This window comes from Dendrobates tinctorius, unplaced genomic scaffold (assembly GCF_039654945.1).
Source record: "Dendrobates tinctorius isolate UK_male_01 unplaced genomic scaffold, ASM3965494v1 ptg000098l, whole genome shotgun sequence".
Classification (NCBI taxonomy): Eukaryota; Metazoa; Chordata; class Amphibia; order Anura; family Dendrobatidae; genus Dendrobates; species Dendrobates tinctorius.
In genome coordinates, this window is record NW_027361766.1 from 9595939 (window position 1) to 9620100 (window position 24162).

The 24162-nt window shown below is 44.1% G+C and overlaps 1 protein-coding gene across 3 annotated transcripts in view; it reads left to right on the forward strand.

Annotated features, from left to right (window-relative positions):
* The window catches only part of CSDE1 (cold shock domain containing E1), a 59527-nt gene that overhangs the window by 25183 nt on the left and 10182 nt on the right, over positions 1-24162 (forward strand). Inside the window, exons 3-13 of one of the 3 annotated variants that reach the window (XM_073587088.1) lie at positions 214-374; positions 4325-4520; positions 4778-4887; positions 7450-7542; positions 8036-8133; positions 9834-9918; positions 10040-10168; positions 10297-10422; positions 10557-10769; positions 12702-12842; positions 13058-13222. In XM_073587088.1, coding sequence (XP_073443189.1) covers positions 249-374; positions 4325-4520; positions 4778-4887; positions 7450-7542; positions 8036-8133; positions 9834-9918; positions 10040-10168; positions 10297-10422; positions 10557-10769; positions 12702-12842; positions 13058-13222 — 1482 coding nt within the window. In that variant the 5' untranslated portion in view covers positions 214-248. The remainder of the gene's footprint in view (positions 1-213; positions 375-4324; positions 4521-4777; positions 4888-7449; positions 7543-8035; positions 8134-9833; positions 9919-10039; positions 10169-10296; positions 10423-10556; positions 10770-12701; positions 12843-13057; positions 13223-24162) is intronic. The other 2 variants (XM_073587090.1, XM_073587089.1) reach the window with 2 other exon arrangements.

The window sequence follows — 24162 nt, forward strand, 5'->3', positions numbered from 1 at the left end:
ATGTTTTCTCCTTTTCTGTCTTGTCTTTGCTGTCGGTCACTCTGCATCCTTCCATAACCTAAATCAATGATATCCATGAATTGCTGTCCATTGTAGCTTAGACCTCTAACCTGTTTTCACCTCCTAGGGCTGGCATCATGCAATGAGCTGCTCCTCATTTACAGCCTCGCTGGAATTGATAAGGTTGTCTTGTTTTGATTTTGTTATATGCAGCATTGTAAAAATTAAGTTGAAACAGGAGTAGGAATATGGCAAGCACCTGGAAAGAATTTGTTGAATTTTCCATGCCGTCTTCTCCCCCTACTGCATACGTTAGTGCCAACCTGGGCAATGCATCTCCAGTCGGACTGACTTTATCACCATATGGCCGATCAGTAAGTTTTGTTTTGTTTTTTTTTTTCCACTAGTTGTAATTATTAACCACTTGCTGTAGCCCATATAGATTTGGGGCACATGCCTTTCACAGTGGCTCTTTAATCCCCTGCCCATCTATCCATTTGTTTCCCATCATATTTATTTATTTTTTTGTTCTGTGTTCTGCTTGTTTTTAGTTTTCTTTTTTTTTTTCTCTCCACGTACAATTTTTGGTGCAAAACTTTTTACTAATTTTAGTTAATTTCCAATCATTACTCTGCACATCCTGTCACATGCTTATGTTAATTTAATTTTCTTCAAAATGTAGCTTGTGACTGCATATCTTGTGTGAATACGGAGTAATGTGGCTGCCTTCTGATGGTCAATTGCCATTTAATATTTTGCTCGTGTAGCCTGCACATTGGGCATATACTTTGAACGAATGTCCAATGTTGATCTTCCCCTTGGGCTTGAAGTGGCCAATAGCCGCTGCGGTTTTCAGATGGCTGTTCACAAAACTGCTTAAAGGGATTGTCCACTAACGGGACCACCACTTCTTATTTGAAAGGGGCTGACTAGTTCATTTTTATCAGTGAAATGCTCTCCTGCACCATACCGGTGATGACTCGCGTGATAGCGCCTATGCAGCAGGGTAGTGTCTGTTATTTTTTTATTTTAGAAGTGAGACACTTTATTTAAAGTTTTTTGCTCACAGCCTGGCTCCTGTTTGGCCTTGCCCTTTTACCATGAGCTACCCTATAGCTAAGGCCTCGTTCAGATGGGATTTATGTGTGGGCAGTACAAGTGTGCAGGCCTTAGGCTGGGTTCACATGTAGCGGAATTCTCGCGGAAATTACATGCACAGCCACATGCGGAAAGTAAGTTGAACAATGCATTCCTATGGATGCGGGATCGCCGCGATTCCACAAAATTAATGAGCATGCTGCGTTTTTTTTACCGCAAAGCAATTCTGCCGCGGTAAAAACCACAGCATTGCGGAATCCCATAGGAATGCATGGGATGCTTATTTTTCGCGGCAAAATCGCGCGAAAAACCCCCCACGTGTGAACCCAGCCTTAGGATCAGCACCACAGAATAAAAAGCAGACATGGAGTGAAGTCATGCCTTTATAAGATGCTTTGCATCTAGAAGCCATTTATTGAATTTTTTTTTTTTTTTTTTTTGGACCTCATTAAGACATCCATATTGTTTAAGTCTTGTATTTTTTTTTTTTTTTTTTGGATACAGCATCTACCCAACCTTTGCTGCTGTGCACATGTCCATGTTTCTCATGGACCGTATGCCTGTGGAAAACACAAGGAGACGTGTCCATGTTTTCCTGGCAGTACGGATGAAAAAGGACAAAAGTCTATGGGCCTGGTCCTTTTTTTTTTTTTTTTTTTTTTTATAACACCCAATGAATGCAGTAAAAATCAAGCTTGTGTGTGTTTTTTTTTTTTTTTTTTTTTTTGGAATCTGTCACCCCAATTTTTGCCCTATGAGATGCGGCCACCGCCATCAATGGCTTATCTACAGCATTCTGTAATGCTGTAGATAAGCCCCCGATCTAATCTGAAAGATAAGAAAAACCAGTTAGATTATACTCACCCGGGGATCCGGTCCGATGGGTGTCGCGGTCCGTCCGATACCTCCCATCTCCTACAGATGACGTCCTCCTCTTTACTTCTGCCTCGGCTCCTGCACAGGCGTACGATATCAGCCCTGTTGAGGGTGAGGGCAGAGTAAAGTACCACAGTGCGCAGGCGCCGGACCTCTGACCTTTCCTGATGCCTGCGCACTGCAGTACTCTGCTCTGCCCTCAACGGCTGATATCGTACGCCTGTGCAGGAGGCGAGGCAGAAGTAAGGAGGAGGACGTCATCTCTAGAAGATGGGAGGCGCCGGACCGGATCCCTGGGTGAATATAATCTAACTTGTTTTCTTATCTTTCAGGTTACATTGGAGGCTTACCTAGAGCATTACAGAATGCTGTAGATAAGCCCCTGATGGCGGTAGCCGCATCTCATATCAGAAAAATGAGGTGACCAATTCCCTTTAGCCAGTTATACCAGATTTGGAATTTTTTTTTTTCAGTGCATTGTAGTGGTGTTATTCAAAATGGCACCTTCTCCGATAAGAAAACAAGCCTTCGTACAGCTAGATCGTTGGGGGAAAAATAACATCTATTGCTGTTGGAAGATGGGGAGGAGAAAATGAAAATTCAAATACGAGCTGGCTGTCAGGAAGGGGTTAAACTCTTTACTCTGTCCAAATCCATGAAGCCAAATTTCAAGAAGTAACATTAACAGTTTTGGACTGTGTAGGGACACCCACCACTTCAAATCCCCTTTTTGGCAATTTTCTTTCTACATTTCCCTGGGACTCAACCTAGTAATGACGCAGCGCTGACCTCTGAAATGATCCAACGTTCTTTTAGTATGGGTCACATCACTTCTAGCGGTAGCGCATGCAGCTTCTCCCTCTGTCTTTTGTGAGCTTTGACCAATGTGTTTTTCGGTGAGGTTGGGTGACTGCTGTCAAACTGTATAACTGTTTGTAATTGCGGATCTGTCTGGCACCATTACTGGTGTAGTGTAAGGATGGTCTCTCCTAGATGACCCCAACGTTATGTCCTTGTGTAGGGTCTGTGCATGCAGGTCACTGAGGGTAGGCTGTCTGAGCTTGCCATTGAAAGGCCTAATCTTGGCCTCAGTAAAGCCACCCCGTTCCCCGATCTCAGGCTATGGTTTCTTGGGTTTTCTAGCACATTAAGGTGAATCTTTTATAGTTCCAGAACTTTGTAGTGGTTTTTTTTTTTTTTTCCTTTTTAAATAGTTTTTGGCCTCAAAGTTTTAAAGTGGCTGTCCACATCTTTCTAATTTACAAACTGTTTTAATTTTTTATTTAATAAATGGTACACATGAAATTAAGCAACTTTGTAATATATCTTCTCAAGAAATCTGCTTCTGGATTGCTTTCCCTTATTTCATGGGTAAAATCTTTCTACAGTGAGTGCAGATTTTCCCATTATGGAGATTGGACCTGGTGCTTGTAAAATTCTATGAAGGAGAAGCTAGAAGCAGACGGACATTCTTCGGTAAAATCTGACACATTTTACCCATAAATTAGGAGTGACCAGGGCAGGTGGAGAAGGAAGCAGATTTCTCCAATCTTACGAAGTTGCATTAAAATGAGTTGCTCTTTAAATTCATGTGTTTTTGGCTAAGAAAAATTAATTTTGTAGTTGGGCTTAATTAAAAAAAAAATCAACTTACATTTAAATAAAAAGTTCAGATGTGAACAACCCCTATAACGTCTTGAGTTGGTCAGTCTTCTGATTTTTCCCTTTTAACTGTCTATCTTAGCTGTATGTGATGGAGAAGCTCTATACTGTCTCAGAGCCTCTTCGCCCATCTGCCGCACTCCTCCCTATAAGTCCTACTTCCACCTCGTGTGGGCCTAAAAAGCAGAAGAGGACCCCACTGTATCAGAGATCTGTAAGTCAGGGACCGCAGCATGAGCGTTTTCCAGCACAAGGTCTTTATTAACCTACTAAATACAATATTTGGGCTTCTGTGAGACTAAGGTTTGGCCAATTCTGGGCATCTCGGGTGATGTTTCGTCACTTTAGACATGTGGTCTTGTTGCATGTGTGGCTTTGATGTGGCTATACCGGATCTACTTTGGCAAGTATTGTCCATTTTTGTCTGGCCAGCTTAATATATATTACAAAGGCTATTTTAATTTTGACTCATCGGGCAGAAAAATGTTAACTTTATTTTTTTTTCTTTAACTGCAGTCCTTCATACACATCGTTTTTCATGTTTATGTTTTTTTAATGTCGCTTCTTTCCACATTTTATTTTGTCAGCTTTTTTTTGTTTTTTGAATTATTTATCTAACTTGTTACATTTTTAAATAAAATATTTAACTCTTCACTGTCATTGAAACTAATAATGTCTGTTTTATTAGATGAGCTTTGACCCCAACCTTCTCCACAACAATGGACACAATGGGTACGCCAACGGTACTTCCGTGCTGCGTGAAACGGGCATGATTGAGAAACTGCTAACATCTTATGGATTTATACAGTGTTCAGAACGTCAAGCTAGACTATTCTTCCACTGCTCCCAATACAATGGAAACCTGCAAGAGCTGAAAGTGGGAGGTAACTACCGTACTGAGCTCTGTCTACGTCCCGTTCCTTCCCATCTCCTCCTCGTATGAATTCAAACCCATTTCCTCTATATAGGTTTTGGTAACGCCATGTTCTAACCTGCTCCTTACATCAATGGCCAGTTGGGCTTTCCACATTTTGCAGCTTATTTTTGTATTGAAGTAAAACTATTACTTTGTTTTTATAAATGTAAGTGGACTGCCAACGTATTCTTTTCACAACCCTAATAAAATGCTTTGTTTCTGTAGATGATGTGGAGTTTGAAGTGTCCTCAGACCGGCGCACCGGTAAACCTATTGCCGTTAAATTGTTAAAGATCAAAACTGAAATTATGCCAGAAGAAAGAATTAATGGAAATGTGAGTATTTTATACGAGAATATGTAATTGCTTTGCTGCTTTTTGAGAAAGCCCATCCCACCTGGGACAACTTAAAAAAAAAAAAAAAAAAAAAAAAAAAAAAAAATGTTCACAGTGAAGCTTCGATCACCGCTGACTTGTGCTTGCCTCCGCAGGTCGACATGGCTTTCAGCTGTACCCAGCAGCTCATTCTGGGACCCTTACACTTGTCTGCCATGGTTATCCATGGCAGTATGTATAGTTTTTCAGATTTTGTTTGTCCTAACTAGCAGGGCTGTGGAGTCGGTAAGCCAAACCTGCGACTCCGACTCCTCAATTTCCCTTCCACCGACTCCACGACTCCAACTCCCAACATATATTGCTTTATATTTAAGTGAAAAATTTATTGTAGTACAATGTGAACATCAGACATTTAAACATTTTTCTGAAATATGGTCAATCTGCTTGCTATAGGAGACGGAGTGAAATCTTTTTCCTTGCATCAACGCTTTGCCTGCTCCATATCATCCAAATACTTGTCAAAGTCAAACTCCTCATCTGATGAGGATGAAGATATGGCAGCAGTAGCACTGTCAGGACCCAATCCTCTTGCGCCTGGCACTCCTCCTGTAGGCCACTCATCTTAACTGCTACCTCAGTTAGAGCTTCTTTTCCTTTAGTAAACTGTTGATCATCAAGCAATATACTATGACTTGGGTCCACATAAACAGCTGCCAGAAAAATTTTATTTTCCAATAGCTGTGTCTCTCTCCGTTTCATTGAAGCAGAAATGCCATCTGCAATTAAATCTCCTCTTTGGGACAGGCAAAATAGCAAGTTCTTCCACTCCCTTATAAAATGCCATGAGTTAAATCCTCAGCTTGTAATTTTTTTTAGTCACGGTAAATAGGTGATAAGCAATTCCTTCAATTCAGCCACCTGTGTCCATTGACCTTCATTTAGGGTTACCTGAGGGTTCGCCTTATCTATAAGAAACGGTTTTAGCCAGGATCAAAACTAGGGGGGGGGCAGAACCTCATACTGTTCCGCAGAATCTCATACTGCACACCCCAGCTGCTGCAGAACCTTATACTGCACACCCCTACACTTGAAAATAAAGCCTGCACCTTAAGATGTGGTGAATGCAGTCTATTTATTCCAACTATCAATTGATGTTGAGGTGTTACTGAAGACGAGCAATGCCTGTCCTGGGCTTCCTTTTGGGCAGCTATGAGGTGTACCTGACTGGTGCTAAAAAAAAGTGTAAAGGTACTGTCACACTTAGCGATGTACCAGCGATCCCGACCAGCGATATGACGCGGTCAGGATCGCTAGTACATCGCTAAGTGGTCGCTAGTGAGCTGCCACATAGGCAGATCTCACTAGCGACATCGCTGGGGACGGGGGTCGCTACTTACCTGTCACACCAGGCGATCCTGCGTCCTCCCGCCCGGCTCCACGTGTCGCTCGTTCTCACAGCAGGAAGCGCCTCAGGAAGCTGACGACGAGAAACAGTCCTGAACGTTCTCGCGCGATCAGCGATAAGCAGCGGGGGAGCGGGTCGTAGGTAAGTATCAGACACAGAGATATCGCTAGAGCGTCACTAGTTATAGCGATATTGTTAGCGATATCTCTTAGTGTGACATGCCCTTTAGTCTGTGTGCTACCCGGCTTTCATTCTTTTTGGTACAGATAAGATATGGATAGAGCAGATTTCTATTCTGCTTTTGCTAATGAAAACATTATCTATGAGCTCAAAAACCTTTCAGGTGATGCAGTTTTTTAAAAAGCTGATCTGCTTTTGCAGCTGAAAACCGTATCCTCAAAAAACGCTGTGTGTGAATGTAGCCTTAGATCAGGAATAGAACAGTCATTTATAGGACATTTCATAACTTTCCCAAATTCCTATGAAAAAATATTCAGCACATTCTGCATTGAACTACTGTACCCAATTTATTATATATTTTAGGAGTCTTGAGTCGGACCATTTTATTCCGACTCCATAGCCCTGCTAACTAGTAATGGGCGAGCATGCTCGGGTGATCTCCCCGTATTTTGGCATGCTCTGAGATTTAGTTTTCGGCGTCTCAGCTGCATGATTTGCGACTTGTAGACAGCCTGAATACATGTGGAGATTCCCTAACAAACAGGCAATCCACACGTGTTGAAGCTGTCTAGCAGTCGCAAATCATGCAGCTGAGACGACGAAAACTAAATCTCCGAGCACGCCCAAATACTTGGAGACCACCCGAATATGCTTGGTAAAACCTTGGTATACTCGCTCATCACAAGGCCTAACCAATTCTGCGATTTCTTGTTTGGGATGTTACAATCTTCTGCCTATTTGTTTTTTGTCCCCTCCTTTCTTCTGTACTTTGGCCAAATGTTTTTTTTGGAGTCTATAGCAAAGTATGAATGTATAGCATAACTTAAAATAACAATATGGCTTGGCCTTAAACAAAATATTTCAAATCTTATTTTTTATTCTATAGCTTTTGCGTTGCTTTTTTGTGGGGAAGTTGCAGTTCCGTTGTGCAACAAATAAACCTGTTTTTCAAATACTCTCCTCTTGTATCTTAACAGGTCGTCTGTGCAGTGCCTCATAATTTGGAAAGTAAATCCCCTGCTGCTCCTGGCCAGAGTCCCTCAGGGAGTGTATGCTATGAGCGTAATGGAGTAAGTCCTGTGTTTGAAAAGCATTTGTGGACCACGCATCACACCATCGCTCACTGCTTTGCCTTGAGCTAAACCGAGGCAAATCATTGCTGAGCCTTTTCGGTGGGGTGCAACTTTTGGTTGCCCTTCACTCTGTGATAGGTCATCAGTTTTATAAATCTTAAAATCCCTTGACTCTAGGAAAGCCTTTCACATTTAATAGCTGTTGATGGCTATAACTGCAGAGCAGGCCTGTCTGTCGTCTGCCAGTTTGGAGGCGGCACAGGAAGGTCAGTTACTGCTGTACCTGGCGGGTGAAGTAGCGGTCCATTGTGCCTGAGATTGAGACACCCACCTAGCGAGTAATGTCTTACTTCTCCATTGTGAATGGGGAAGGTGCTGTCTGTTAAATGGCCCCAGTCAGCTGAGGAGACACCTTTTTTATCCCCTCTTGAGATGTGAAGCTGACTTTCTTTTTTTTTTTTTTTTTTTTTTTTTTTTTATTCCATTGCAGGAAGTATTTTATTTAACCTATACCCTAGAAGATGTGGATGGAAATATTCAGCTTGAAACTGGAGACAAAATTAATTTTATTATTGAAACTAACAAACAGTAAGTCCACACCCGGTGCTTTTTTTTTTTTTTTTTTTTTGTTTTCTCAGCATTCATTTAAAGAACATGAGCATTTCTTTACCAGCACTGTTACTGAGGGATTTTGTTCCCCCCAGGCATAGGAGTTTTCCTTAATTGTATAATTTTCTCCCTCATTTCTGCACTTGCTTATCTTGCTTGTCAGGAAGAAAGTCAAAATAAAAGAAAACCACTTCTTAATGTCATCATGTGGTCAAGGGAATCCCCTTCCTTTCCAACCACTTTACATAGATGCCATGGCATTGAAGTGGTTAATCTCCTCCCTTTCAGTGAGCTTACAGGATGGGTACTGCAGTGAGGATTAGGTACCCCACAAGTATGTAATTTGGTTTATTTCAATTTGAATATGCTCTGATTAAAAAAAAAAAAAAAACCCACAATAACATCAGATCTTGGTGCATGAAATAGTCAAGCCAAAAATATTGATTTTGGATGCTCTGGTACTAATGTCTTAATTGGGTCCAGGTCTGGAGCACGTGAGAGCAAGTCAGTGACATCATTGGTTTTTACCATCCAGCAATTGCCATCATAGGGCTGGACACAACCGTAAGGCCTGATGGGTACTAGGTTGACCTGCTTAGAGGCATTAATAGCTATCATGGTTGACTATCCTGTTGAGGTTGGTGCATTTACCAATGACTGCTTTTTCTGGATGATCATTGAATGGCAATCAAACCTGCTGAATGATGTTTGTAACCTCACTGTGACATCTACAGATTTTGACATGTCGAGTCTGAACTTATTTTTTTTCGTTATACTTTGCGTAGTGCCATCCTATTCCCCAGCATTTTACAAACCTCATTATCGCTGGCCTCATTGAGGCTCTCAATCTAGTTTCCCTATCAGTATGTCTTTAAAATGTGGGAGGAAATCCATGCGAACATGGGGATAGCATACAGACTCAATGCAGAGGTTGTCCTTGGCAGGACTTGCCAGGATCCCAGCGCTGCAAAGCATCAGTGCTAACCACTGAGCCACCCTGAATTTGCATTCATATGTGAAGAGAATGGGCCCCGATTGGCAGACCTGGTAATTATAGTTCTCTTGTGAATGCTAATTGAGCTGTACAGTGCTGGGATGTGAGATCAGGCTCTACTACAGGATGGTGGGCCTTCTTGGGAGTCTCTTAGAAACTCCAAACCAGTAGCTTGCTGGAAGTCTTTTTGTTGGGCTCTGTTCTTTGACTTAAAGCGCAGATTCGGTGTCTCCTGCTGGGATGCCGCCTTCAGCAGAATCTGCCACTACTCGTACTCATGGCCTGGTATCTTCTTGAGACACAGAAAACCTTCTTGAGACTGTATGTTTCTACATCCTGGAGAAGCTGGGCTCTCTGTGAAGCCTTAATTGGCTATATGCACCGCCTCATACTAGTGCTGGTGTCCTTGTCATTACTAAAACGCAAAACCAGAGAAGAATAATAAGTCCCTGAGAGTCACAACTTGTAAAACGATTCTTTTGTAAGTTTTGTCTTGCTCTTCCTCTTGGGTGGTGTACCTGTTGTCACTTTTGTTTGCACTAAAGCCGGTGAAATAGGCTCACAATGGCTTGTGCTTCCTAACTAGACAGATTGCGATTGCTGAATGAGAACTGATTGGGGATTCTACTGTGATGCAGATGTGTCCCTTATGGCGTTCTTGCGTTTTTTTTTTTATTTTATTTAGCACTGGTGCAGTAAGTGCTCGTAACATCATGCTGCTTATGAAAAGGAAGCAAATGCGTTGTCAGGGGGTTGTCTGTGCCATGAAGGTAAGTTAAGTTTTCTTTTGATTTTTTTTTTAATTTTTTTATTTATTTATTTTTTTTTAATTTATCTTTCAGTGTAGATTTATTTATTTTTTTTTTAACCTTGTGACAATTTTGTTTACAGGAAGCCTTTGGGTTCATTGAAAGGGGTGATGTTGTTAAAGAGATCTTCTTTCACTACAGTGAATTTAAGGGAGACATTGATGCCTTACAACCTGGAGATGATGTAGAATTTACAATCAAGGATCGCAATGTAAGTTTAGTGTAAAGCTTTTTTTTTGTGGCCTTGCTCTAGGTTTTTCCCCTCCACCCCTAGGGTCTGCTTTTTTGACACCCCAAAGTACTCCTAACTGGCTAAGTTATTTGAGTGTTACTTTGCAGGGTAAGGAGGTTGCAACTGATGTGAGGCTCCTGGCTCCAGGAACTGTTATTTTTGAAGATATCAGCATAGAACACTTTGAAGGTGTGGTTACCAAAGTTATCCCTAAAGTACCGAATAAAAATCAGGTGAGAATAGCCCTTTGAGAAATGGCTTTAATGCCTAATTACTGCATGTTCTTTGTACTCTTGTGTTAATTTGTGTGGTAAAACAGATTGCTTTTTGTTTAATTTCTCTTTTGTATTCGGTTTTGGTTTCCTAGAATGATCCTTTACCAGGACGTATAAAAGTTGACTTTGTGATCCCTAAAGAACTTCCTTTTGGAGACAAAGATACAAAATCCAAGGTGACCCTGCTAGAAGGCGACCATGTGCGATTCAACATTTCTACAGATCGTCGGGACAAATTGGAACGTGCCACGAATATTGAAGTTCTTCTAGATACCTTTGAGTTTACGGACGAGTCCAGAGAAATGGTTAGTATTAGCTACAAGCAGTCTGCATGTTTTGGCTGTGTTTTTAAATTCAAGTGACAGAGAATTTTGTAAGTAATATGTTAGAAAAAGCTTAATCGGGGTTGGCCACTTTATCATTCTTTTGCCAAATGTGTTGGAAACGGCATTATAAGCCACTTAAAGGGAACCTGTCGCCTCCACAAAAATGCTATTTACCTGCAGATAAGTGAGTAATCTGCAGGTAAATGGCGTTTAAACCCTGTTTAGTCAATGAACGTATATCCTACCAGCACCAACTCTCTTACAGTCATCGGGGCGGTGCAGGAAGCGATTGGTCAATGATCTTTCCCTTGCACATTGGTAGCCTTCCCTGTAGCCTGTGTGTACAGCGCTGGCTTGCAATCATTGCTGGCTTGCAATCATTGCTGGCTTGCAATCATTGCTGGCTTGCAATCATTGCTGGCTTGCAATCATTGCTGGCTTGCAATCATTGCTGGCTTGCGATATTCCCGCACTCAATCAAGTGAGCAGTAGCTGTAACCGCTCCGTGCACCACCTCAATGTCTGAGAGCTGCTGCAGAGAGAATAACTTCATTTTCTCCCTGTAGCCACTGATCCGATAAGTCGGCTACACAGGATTTAAACACTGTTTACCTGCAGGTGACAAGTCCCTCTCGGTGTATGGTTATTACACATTGTGTGCCACGATCTGCCTCTGTGAAGCTCCACTTAATGGGGTCTGTCCATGTGGGGCTCTGGCCCCATAACACAGCTGCCAAAGGATTGGCCTCTGCTAAAACCCAACAACATCCTCCGCTGATCACTGCACAAATTTGGATGCTATTGCTGTGCACAGTGCTATTGACTAGGGGCCACTAAAGGAGAGGCATGTGACCTCTATCTGGTGCCTCCTCTCAGTAGCACTACGCACAGCACTAGCTTGGGAAGAGTCGGATCACTGCATTTGTATAGTTCCTCCTAAGGATGTAGCAAATTCAGCTCAGCGGTATAAAATCTTCAGCTTTATTTGTGCATGATTAAAATATCTTCACATACATCATTAGTCCATAGAGGAGAACATCAACACGTTTCTGGTGCACCACAAATGCATCGATGTTATCTATGGACTAACCATGCATGTGAGGATGTATAATGGTGTACAAATAAAGCTGGAGTTTATGTACCGTTTAGCTGGATTCCTCCTACTACATTCACAGCACCGTCGTCCTGAGCTGTGCAGTGTTCAGTGGAGGTTGTAAATGGGCTTTATCATATGCCCTTCCTTCAGTAGCCATGCTGTGGACCGGAAAAAAAAATTACCGAGTAGGGGTGATGTGTTTCTCCGAGAAGGACATTGGCACATAACCTCCTAATGTCTGTATGTTGGCCAAGTGGTTTATACTAATGCTTGCTTCACATTTGGAATAGTCCTTTAAGATACAACCAAGTTCCAGGGTTTCTGGCTGGTGACTTTTACCTCCTTTTTAGTCTATCCACCTCTGCAATACTTTTGTTCTAATGCTTTTAAATGATAGGTTTTGCCAAAATGATTAGTTTTGACGCAGACCCAGGAGTCTGATAGCCAGCTGCGCACATGTCTGTGTAGTCTGGTGTTTTTTGTTTTTTTTTTTGTTTTTTTTTCCCCCCCCCAACTTTGCAAGGTCTAGCTAACCCACTAAGTGGAGATTAGTGAAAATTGGCTCAATGTGACTTGGATTTTTCTTTTTTAAACTCTGGAAACATTGTTCTGCAAATGAGCATGTAGACATGATAGCGTAGTTCCGTTTTTCTTTTACCCACCCCGCTTCGAGTATTTGCAGTATTTCCTGTGGCTATTATTTTTTTATTAATTTACACCACGTAAGGGCCTTGGGCGTTAGGGCCAGGTAGACAATGTAGCTGTAGGCTGAGAACGTGGTGACTTGCATTGATGTCGCCGTTTCCCTTTCACAGGGTGTGATTGCGGCAATGAGGGATGGGTTTGGTTTTATAAAATGCGTTGATCGGGACGCCAGAATGTTCTTTCACTTCAGTGAAGTCCTGGATGGAAACCAGCTTCATATTTCAGATGAAGTGGAGTTTACTGTTGTCCCTGTAAGTAGCTGTTTCCCCCCCCAATCCTGTTTTCACCCTCCAGAGTTGAGAAATTGAGTACATTTAATTATTTTTTTTTTTTTTTTGTCCTTAAACCTTTGTTGGACATAAATTACTGATTTAAGTTGGAAACCTTGCACTGAGGTTTTTCAGTTGCGACACATTTAGGTCCTGTGAAAATGTCACTAATTGTAATCAGTGAAACTCTTTTACAGGACATGCTTTCTGCCCAGAGAAATCATGCCATCAGAATTAAAAAGCTCCCCAAAGGCACCGTCTCATTCCACACCCAGTCCGATCATCGCTTCGTTGGCATCGTAGAAAAAGAAGCCACTGCTGCCTCTGCCAAGTCCGCCAGCCCAAACAAAGGAAAGGAAAAGGTAATTTGGGTTTGGATCCCTTTTTTCTTAATTATTTGGTAAACTCTGGTGACATTTTGGATACCAAAATCAGACACCTTTTAATCAGCCCCTTATATGCTTTAACCGCTCGATAATCCATGAGGTTGCAGGCAATAGTTCTATAATTAATGGCCAATAGTTTATTCTCCATCACATCACTCCAGCTAATAGTCATCTTATTTTTTTGTCATAGAAAAAAGAAAAGGTGAGTTTATTTTAGCATGGTGTGACCTGTGGTCTAACATAACATTTGTGATGTGCCCTTTTACTGCCTGACCCTTAATATGTAGCAAGTTTCTGCAAGTGACTGTGTTTAAGCTCGCATTAGTGTGTATATGGAGACAGACCGGTCAGTAGCCTCTAGCAGTGCCGGGGAAAGCCAGCTGGGGGCAGCGTCAGACTTGTCCAGTCTCTGGCCAGGTCGCCCAACTGTTTTCTCAGAAATACTGGCGTGTTTTAGAGAGAAAAGTATTTGTGGCAGTCTGGCTCTGATCCATGCTGCCCGTGACTTGTTCAGCAGGATCGGCTGACATTATCATTTTAAAATTTACCAAATTATCAGATCTGTTACTTGGATATGCCCGAGTAGCTTTGTGCCCCCCCTTCTTTTTTTCTTCCTCTTGACCTCTGTTTGGTATTAGTTATCAGGCATTTATAGACAAATATTAGATGGTTGGCCCGTCCTCCAGAAATCTTCATGTTTGGACATCTAGTGTGTGACCACCCTTAGCTGTAACCTTTGAGACCGTGCACCTTATTCTTTCTTTCAATGTTCTCTTTATTAAACAGATTAAAATGAAACAAACAATTAAGAGAGATATGACTGGTAGTAATAACAGTAGCTTTTAACAAATATTTCCAGTCAAGATATACTTAAGTTTTGTTTGTAAAACTCAATCACTTCACGTCCAGGGGGTATGGAAAAGCTCAATATTCAATATAACAAGAGAAATGAACAATCAAAATGGAGAAGTGGAAGGGGGGCAGGGAAATTATAGAGAGTGGGAGTGGGATAGAAGAGAATGAAGCTGTAGAACGAGGGGGGGTAGCACCTAGGGATATGCGTATAGAATAAAATTATGGCGCAATTGTTGAGTAGAAGGACGACTGAGTCCTAAAGTGGATCCAGTGCCGCCAAACGTCTTAAAAGTTAATAGTATTGTGATTTACCTTTGCTGCTAACTCTTCTATGTGGAAAATTTGGTCTATTTTAGTATAGAGTTGCTGAGTAGAGGGTATAGTTCAAGAATTCTCTGGACTCCCACCATTCTACTAATGCTGGTACAGTCCAATTCACAATTACTGGAGTTGAACAAAGTAACTGAACCCCAAACTTCACTGATTGTGTATTCTCATAGGTTTGTGACCTGCAGATTGTACACGTGGCCGGCTGTAAGGTTTCTGTGCTTGGGTTACTGCTAGCTCAAGAATCTGGCGCATGTTTTGACCCCGTTCTCCCCCCCCCCCTCGTGTAAAGGGTGATGACTATTCCATTTTCACAGCATGACCGTTTCAGAACTGTTGGCGCAATGGGGTGTATTTATCAAGTGTCTAGACCAAAACCTGTGTCGCATGTTGTAACCAATCTCACAACAATTCTCATTTTACTGGAGCGGTTTAATGAAAATAAGCTGAGCTCTGGTTGGTTATGGGGGCCAGACAGGTTTTCCTTCTAGACTGATAAGTGAGTCCCTATAAAATATTTTGGGGCTGCCTAGTGTTGAATGGAGACTAATGTGAAGCGAAGACCTGTGTGTCTGGTTATCTCTGCTGATGTGTTCACTGCATGGCAATCCTTTGGGCGATCTCTTCCAGCGCTGTGGAGTCGTTAAGCCAAACCTGCGACTCCGACTCCTCAATTTCCCTTCCACCGACTCCACGACTCCGACTCCAACATATATTGCTTATATTTAAGTGAAAAATTTATTGTAGTACAATGTGAACATCAGACACTTAATCATTTTTATGATACAATAATCAAGACATTTAGATAGAACATATCTATTTATTGGAATACAACTTTAGAACGCAAAAAACTGTAATAAATTGTAAATATGAAATACACTATGTAAGATCGATTATTTATATATACACTATGTAATAAACTATGTAAGTGGCAGAAAACAGTTTTCAACAAAAACATACTAAGTAACATTTGTGCAGTCTATGAATTTGTTCTAAGAAATAGAATTGCCTCCATCAGATCCTCCTTCATAGATGACCTAAAATCTGACCTAATAATTTTAAGGCCAGAGAACAACCTCTCTACACTAACTTGGGTTGGAGGCAAAACCGTAACCACATGGGCAGCATCTCTAACAATTTCCAAGTATAAAGGAATTGCCTCATGCACAGTCAGTTTTGATGAACGGTTGAATTTTTCTTTGAGAGCAAGTGAAACATTTTGCTGAAATATGGTCAATCTACTTGCTATAGGAGACGGAGTGAAATCTTTTTCTTTGCAGCAACGCTTTGCCTGCTCCATATCATCCAAATACTTGTCAAAGTCAAACTCCTCATCTGATGAGGATGAAGATATGGCAGCAGTAGCACTGTCAGGACCCAAGTCCTCTTGCGCCTGGCAGTCCTCCTGTAGGCCACTCATCCTAACTGCTAACTCAGTCAGAGCTTCTTTTCCTTTAGTAAGTTGTTGATCATCAAGCAATATACGATGACTTGGGTCCACATAAACAGCTGTCAGAAAAATTTTATTTTCCAATAGCTGTGTCTCTCTCCATTTCATTGAAGCAGAAATGCCATCTGCGATTAAATCTCCTCTTTGGGACAGGCAAAATAGCAAGTTCTTCCACTCCCTTATAAAATGCCAGGAGTTAAATCCTCAGCTTGTAATTTTTTAGTCACGGTAAATAGGTGATTAGGCAATTCCTTCAATTCAGCCACCTGTGTCCATTGACCTTCATTTAGGGTTTCCTGAGGGTTCGCCTTATCTATAAGAAATGGTTTTAGCCAGGATCAAAACTAGGTGGGGGCAGAACCTCATACTGTTCCGCAGAATCTCATACTGCACACCTCAGCTGCTGCAGAACCTTATACTGAACACCCCTACACTTGAAAATAAAGCCTGCACCTTAAGATGTGGTGAATGCAGTCTATTTATTCCAACTATCAATTGATGTTGATGTGTTACTGAAGACGAGCAATGCCTGTCCTGGGTGTCCTTTTGGGCAGCTATGAGGTGTACCTGACTGGTGCTTAAAAAAAAAAAAAAAAAAAAAAGTGTTGGGGTACCGTTACACGTAGCGACGCACCAACGATTCCGACGGTACGATCTGGCTAAGATCGTTTGTGCATCGCTAGTAAGCAGTCATACAGGCCGATCTTGATAACGACGCATCAGCGATGTCACTAACGACCACGGCGATCGTTGGTACCGTGTCACACACTGTCTATAATAGCTATTCAGACTTTGACTAGGCGTCCTTCAGCGCTATCTATATGAGTTCGGAGTCGCCAACGAGGTCGCTCGTCGTTGATAAGGGGCGTCAAACACTGCGATGCATGCTGGTCAGCGTGACGCCAGCGATCAAAAAATGATCATGAACGTTCGCGCAAGATCAGCGACATCGCAGCAGGGAGCCGGTCGTTTCCGCGTGTCACACTTAGCGAGATCGCTAGCGATGTCGCTGTTGCGTCACAAAATCGTTGTCGCTTCAGCGATATCGCTAGCGATCTCACCGTGTGTAACGGGGGCTTTTGTGTGCTACCCGACTTTCATTCTTTTTGGTACAGATAAGATATGGATAGACAGATATGGATAGAGCAGATTTCTAATCTGCTTTTGCTATTGAAAACATTATCTATGAGCTCAAAAACCTTTCAGGTGATACGGTTTTTTAAAAAGCTGATCCGCTTTTGCAGCTGAAACGTATCCTCAAAAAACGCAGCAAAAACGCTGTGTGTGAATGTAGCCTTAGATCAGGAATAGAACAGTCATTTATAGGACATTTCATAACGTTCCCAAATTCCTATGAAAAAATATTCAGCATATCCTGCATTGAACTACTGTACCCAATTTATTATATATTTTAGGAGTCGGACCATTTTATTCCGTCTCCACCAAAATGAGCGCCGACTCCACAGCCCTGATCTCTTCTATTATCACTAAACTCGGGCGTTCCATGTCCTGTGCAGACTTATAGTAACTGACTGTAGTGTGAAGCTATAGTACTGTGCTTTTCTGCTGACCTCAAAGTGAAGGGGTTATGTCGTAAAGGCAACCACTGTCATGGTAGCCCACGTGGGGTCTCCTGCTCAGTGTCACCTCTAATTGCCATGAGCAGCCATTTGTTTAAAAGGCATCTATGTAATTTTTCCTGCTGGTGGGAAATGATGTCTGGACAGGTATTTTGCAGCCAACAACTTGTGTATTGAATAGGCGGCCATGCTTGCTCCACTGTAACTACACTGGAGAAGAGGACCATATTGATTGTTTAATGGCAGCCTACAATGTATGGTATTACTTGGGACTAAAGTTATGTACCAAAATGTGTCCAGATCCTGGGTCCTTCACCCTTACGTTAAGTCGTATCACTATTGCCCGTCCCTTGTGTAGTAGTCGTGACATGGTCTCCGCTTCAGATGTCGGTTTGGACTAGATTGAATACAGTTTATCAACGCTAAAAATGCCGGTGGAAAAACAGTGTGACCTATTACATTTGGGGTGTTTCAGGGGCTGTTAACCCCTTCACGACCCATGACTCCTACGTAGGCGTCATGCTATAAATTGCCCTCCTGTGGGTCAGGTGACCGGGGTCACTGAAAGGTCACCCGACCCACACAAAGAGGACACTCTCTAGTTAATCCCAGGGGGTGTGGCTGAGGCTACTTTCACACTTGCTTTTTTTGCAGTGCGTTTTTCCCGCAAAAAAACGCATGGAAAAAACGCATACAAATGCTGCGTTTTTTCAAGCATTTTTATGCGCATGCATGAAAAAACGCGTTTAGCGCGTTTGCGTTTTTTCCAACATTAGTTGGCCCCTTACACTAACCCAAACCATGACTTTACTAACCCTTAACCAAACCATACCCTAACCCTTAACCAAACCATACTAACCCTAACCCTTAACCAAACCATGCTAACCCTGACCCTTCCCTAACCCTTAACCAAACCCTACTAACCCAAACCCTAACCCTTAACCAAACCATACTAACCCTAAACCCCCTTAACTAACCCTAACTCTAACCCAAACCCCTAATTTCCATTGTCAAACCAATGGTCAACAAAAAAAAACGCATGCGCAAAAAAACGCATACATGAGCATGCCAATGCGCACCCATAGACTTATAATGGGTGTCTTGCTGTAAAAAATCGCATTGCGCGCGTATGCGTTTTTTTGAGGCAAGTCAGACGCCCAAAAAATGCAACAGGATGCATTTTGTGCACCCGAGCGCACACCACAAAAAAAAACGCATGCGCGTAAAAACGCATACAAACGCATGTGTATGCGCACAGAAGCGCATCCCATGCAAAATATAGGGGAAAAAAGCGCATGCGTTTTTTTAGCGCTAAAATACAGTGCAAAAAAAAACGCAAGTGTGAAACCAGCCTTAGCCCCCACGTGCCTACGATCGCTCTGATTTGCTGTTTCACTTTTAAAAGCAAATCAGAGCGATTTGTAATATTTCACCAATGAAATTTGGTGAAATATTGCAATCCAGCCATGGCCGATGCTGCAATAGCATCGGACAGCCCTGGACACTGACACCCAACCCCCCCACCGACTGATAAAACTGTCAGTGATCAAAATGAGAAAAAAAGTAAAAAGTAAATACACCCCCCGTTGATCACCCACATAGCCAGGCACAAACAATAAAATTAAAAAATATATATATATTTTTCCATTTAGGGCTGGAATTAGGGTTATGATTAGGGTTTGGTTAGGGTTAGTGGTGTGTTTGGGGTTAGAGTTGGAATTGAGGGGTTTCGACTGTTTAGGCATATCACAGGGTTTCCGAACGCGACATGGCACCACGATTTATTCCAGCCAATTTTGCGTTCAAAATGTCAAACAGCGCTCCCTCCATTCCGAGCCCCGACGTGTGCCCAAACAGTGGTTTACCCCCACATATGGGGTATCGGTGTACTCAGGAAAAATTGCACAACAACTTTGGGGGTCTAATTTCTCCTGTTACCCTTGGGAAAATAAAATATTGGGGGCTAAAAAAATGATTTGTGAAAATTATTTTTTATTTTCACGGCTCTACGTTATAAACTTCTGTGAAGCACTTGGGGGTTCAAAGTGCTCACCACACATCTAGATAAGTTCCTTGGGGGGGGTCTAGTTTCCAAAATGGGGTCACTTGTGGGGGGTTTCCACTGTTTAGGCAGATCAGAGGCTCTGCAATCGTAACATTACGCTCGCAGACCATTCCATCAAGTCGGTATTTCAAAACGTCACTACTTCCCTTCCGAGCCCCGGCGTGTGCCCAAACAGTGGTTCCCCCCCCCCCCACATATAGGGTACCAGCGTACTCAGGACAAACTGGACAACAACTTTTGGGTCCAATTTATCCTGTTACCCTTGTGAAAATAAAAAATAGCGGGCTAAAAAAAATCATTTTTTGAGGAAAAATATTTTTTTCACGGCTCTGCGTTATACACTTCTGTAAAGCACCTGGGGGTTCAAAGTGCTCACTATGCATTTAGATAAGTTCCTTAGAGGGTCTAGTTACCAAAATGGGGGGTCATTTGTGGGGAAGCTCCAAAGTGTAGGCAGACAGGGCCTCTCCAAACACGACATGGTGTCCGCTAACGATTGGAGCTAATTTTCCATTCAAAAAATCAAATGGTGCTCCTTCCCTTCTGAGCCCTTCTGTGCGCCCAAAATGGGGTCACTTGTGGGGGGTTTCCACTGTTTAGGCAGGACAAACTGAACAACAACTTTAGGTGTTCAATTTATCCTGTTTCCCTTGTGAAAATAAAAAATAGCGGGCTAAACAATCATTTCTCGTTCGCCTTATTGGGGGACACAGAGACCATGGGTGTATGCTGCTGCCACTAGGAGGCTGACACTATGCACAAAAAAAGGTTAGCTCCTCCTCCGCAGTGTACACCCCACCGACCGGCAGGAAGTTCCTCAGTTTAGCTTAGTGTCAGTAGGAGGTGGACACGGGTCTTTCATTAGACCCATATCTACCTCGATGTGCGTCGTTCCTTTTCAGGTTCCAGGAGGGATACAGTGTGAAGAGTCACAACTGTACTCCCACAAAGAGGCTGAGTACGGCGTGTACTGCCACCCCGTATCCTCTTAGTTCTCCGGGCGGACCACAGGCTGAGCACAGGTGTCGTGCCAGCGAAAACAGATGGTCCTTGCCCCCCGCCTCCCACCCACTCGCCCACCAGAGCCTGTCGGTTGGACGAGGCGCGAATATGTAGAAGATGAGCAGACAGCGTGGGATACAGAAGGTACCTTTATTGGAGCACCGGAACATAAAGCCACAAGATGACCCGGGAGCGGCGCCAAAGTAGCGCCGCAGATTCTCGCACTGCTCGCGCCGTCCGACGGTCGTCGCATCCCTTTTTGGCCCCGGCGGCGGTGCGGGCCTTCTTCACCCCACCGCCGGTATTCTTGTGAGGGTTGCGTCTGGGAGCAGGGCTATGGTGGCGTCTCCTTTAGGGGCGGACGCGGCTGCGTCGCAATTCTTCCGCGCCGCCCTGTGCTGACAGGCGGCAGCCGTTTCAAATTTAGTCCCCGGCTTCAGTTTGGGCCTTTGCACCCGTCGCGGCCACGCCCCCCGTTCATTATCATAGGCCGGCTGCGCTCCCGCCCGTTCCTAAGCCCTCCCACCGCCTCTCTAGTCTTGTGGCTGGGAAGGGGGAGGAGGCGGTTCTTCCCTCTGGTGCAGGCGGCTAGCTCCGCCTTTCTTCTTACACACAGACCGCGCTTTTTGATTCCTCACATCAGGCTGCCGCCATCTTTGCAGCCTGACAGCCGGAGACTACAGCAGATGCCATCTTTCGGGGACACCGGACCGTGAGTAGTTCTGCAACTGCAGACTGACACCCTACCCTGCCTTGCTGTCCCCCAACCCTCCAGCACTTCCGCAGATTTTTTTCGCATGCTCCTCTTGCAATCGCAAATTCCCCTCTGCCGGGACTGCAGCAATCCCGTTCAGCAGGATGCCGTCCAGGAGCCATCTACTGCGCCACGTGAAATCGAACCCCCCATTCCTGGCTGGGCCTCGTCCCTTTCACAATCTGTGGCAGACCTCACCAGGGTGTCTCAGTCCCTAGTTAGCCGTTCTTGATAAGTTGCCCCTGGACACTTCTGCAGGGTCCAGCAGGTCGCAAGACGTTCCATCTGAGCCAGCTAGCAGATGCCGCGAAAGGCCCAGGCAGGATCCACGGCTGGAATCCTCTCCTGGTCTCTCATCGGCACCTAGTCCTTCCCAGCAGTCGCCCTCCCGTGCCTCCTCACCCGAGTCAGGTGAAGCGTTCTCGGATATGTCCTCTGAAGGGATTTTAGAGCTGGATTCTGACCAGGACGCGGACATGAAGGTTACGGTACAGAACCTCATTGCTGCGATTAACCACACCTTCGAAATATCTGACTCCCCTGCGAAATCCTCAGATCAGGAGGTTTCGTTCAGACGGGCACAAACACCATCCAGGGTATTCGCCTTCCACTCTGAGTTTGGCAAGATCCTTGCCAGGGAAAGAGAAAATCCGTCCAGGCGATTTCAAAGAGGGAAGCGTCTCGGCGTGCTGTATCCGTTGGCTAAAGAGCTCTCTGACAACTGGTCTGCTTCCCTGTCGGTGGACGCACCCGTGTCCAGACTTTCTAATAACACGGTTCTCCCGCTTTCAGGTGTAGCGTCACTAAAGGATTCTAATGATAGAATTATAGAATCCTTGGCAAAGTCAGCATTCGCGGCGGCTGCAGCGGCGCTATGTCCAGTCTTTGCCTCATCTTGGGTGGCAAAGGCCATAGCCACTTGGGCAGAGGATCTCCGTAAAGGCATCCTAGATAAGGCCCAACCAGAGCAATTGACCGATCTGGCCAACCAGATTTCCCATGCAGGGGATTATCTGCTTTCTGCTTCCTTGGATGCCGCGTCTCGCGCTGTTCAGGCGTCAAGCAACGTTGTGGCAATCCGACGTACAATTTTGCTCAAGGCTTGGCAGGCGGACTTGTCTTCTAAAAAGTCTCTTACCAATCTGCCTATTCATGGAGCGCGTCTCTTTGGGTCCCAGCTGGACCAGATTATTAAGGACGCCACTGGAGGCACGAGTTCTCTCCTCCCTCAGTCCAAACCTCGCAGACCCCCGCCAAGGCGTCAGTTTCGGCCCTTTCGGGCTTACCGCCGCTTCAATACGGCAGAGAACTTCTCTAACCAACAAAGACCACAGGTACGCCAGGATAGAAAGACGGTGTCCTTCAGACCCACTCCCTCCTGGCGATCTCACTCCTCCCAGGGCAGACCCTCCAGGTCCAGATCTGGACGGTCCACGCCAGCATGACTGTCAACGAACTCCCGAGGGTCCCTCCCAATTGGGAGGTCGACTCCGTTTCTTCAGGGATACCTGGCTGGCCTCAGTAGAGGACGCTTGGGTCAGGGAGCTTGTATCTTCAGAGTACAAGATAGAGTTCATTTCTCGTCCACGGGATTGCTTCTTCGAGTCCCGTCCTCCAAAAGATCCAGCCTTAGTTCCGGGGTTCTTGCATCCATCGCCTCTCTCCTCAGTTCCGGGATGATTGTGCCCATTCCCGAATCAGAACGTTTCACAGGGTTTTCTTCAAACCTGTTCGTGGTGCCGAACAAAGGCGGGACAGTTCGCCCCATCTTCGACCTCAAATTACTCAACTGTAGAGCCCGACTGCGTCATTTCCGAATGGAGTTTCTTCGGTTAATCGCTTCCATGGAGACGCAGGAGTTCATGTGTTCAATAGACATTCAAGATGCCTATCTACATGTTCCCATATTCTCCGGGCATCAGGAATTCCTGCGATTCGCCAGGAACATTATCAATTTTGTGCACTGCCGTTCGGTCTTGCCACCGCACCCAGAGCATTTACAGAGATCATGGCGGCGTTGATGGCCTGGTGGAGAATCAGAGGTCTCGTTCTTTTTCCGTACCTCGACGACATTCTGATCAATGCTCCATCCTTTCGTCAAGCTCGCCAAAGTCTTACCTGACCAATTTCGGGTGGCTCATCAACGAAAAGAAGTCTTGTCTTGTCCCGACACAACGTCTTGTGTTTCTGGGTCTATTGTTCGACACTCGTCGATCGAGGGTTTTTCTCCCTCAAGAGAAAATTGGCTCCCTGCAACGGGATGTACGATCTTGTTATTATGTTGGTTGGTTTGAGTTGTCTGTTCTGTTTTCAATCTATTCTGTTACTTCTACTGCTTTCTCACTAACTGAGGAACTTCCTGCCGGTCGGTGGGGTGTACACTGCGGAGGAGGAGCTAACCTTTTTTTGTGCATAGTGTCAGCCTCCTAGTGGCAGCAGCATACACCCATGGTCTCTGTGTCCCCCAATGAAAGCTCCGAGAAACAGATTTTACGGTAAGCAACCCAAAAATCCTGTTTTTTGAGGAAAAAAAATGATTTTTGACTTTCATGGCTCTGCGTTTTAAACTTCTGTGAAGCACTAGATAAGTTCCTCGGGGGATCTATTTTCCAAAATGGGGTCTCTTGTGGGGGATCTCCAATGTTTAGGTACACAGGGGCTCTCCAAATGCAACATGGTGTCTGCTAACGATTGGAGTTAATTTTCCATTCAAAAAGTCAAATGGTGCTCCTTCCCTTCCGGGCCCTGCCGTGCGCCCAAACAGTGGTTTATAACCACATATGAGGTATCGGTGTGCTCAGGAGAAATTTCCCAACAAGTTTTTGGATCCGTTTTATCCTGTTACCCATGTGAAAATGAAAAAATTGATGCTAAAAGATAACT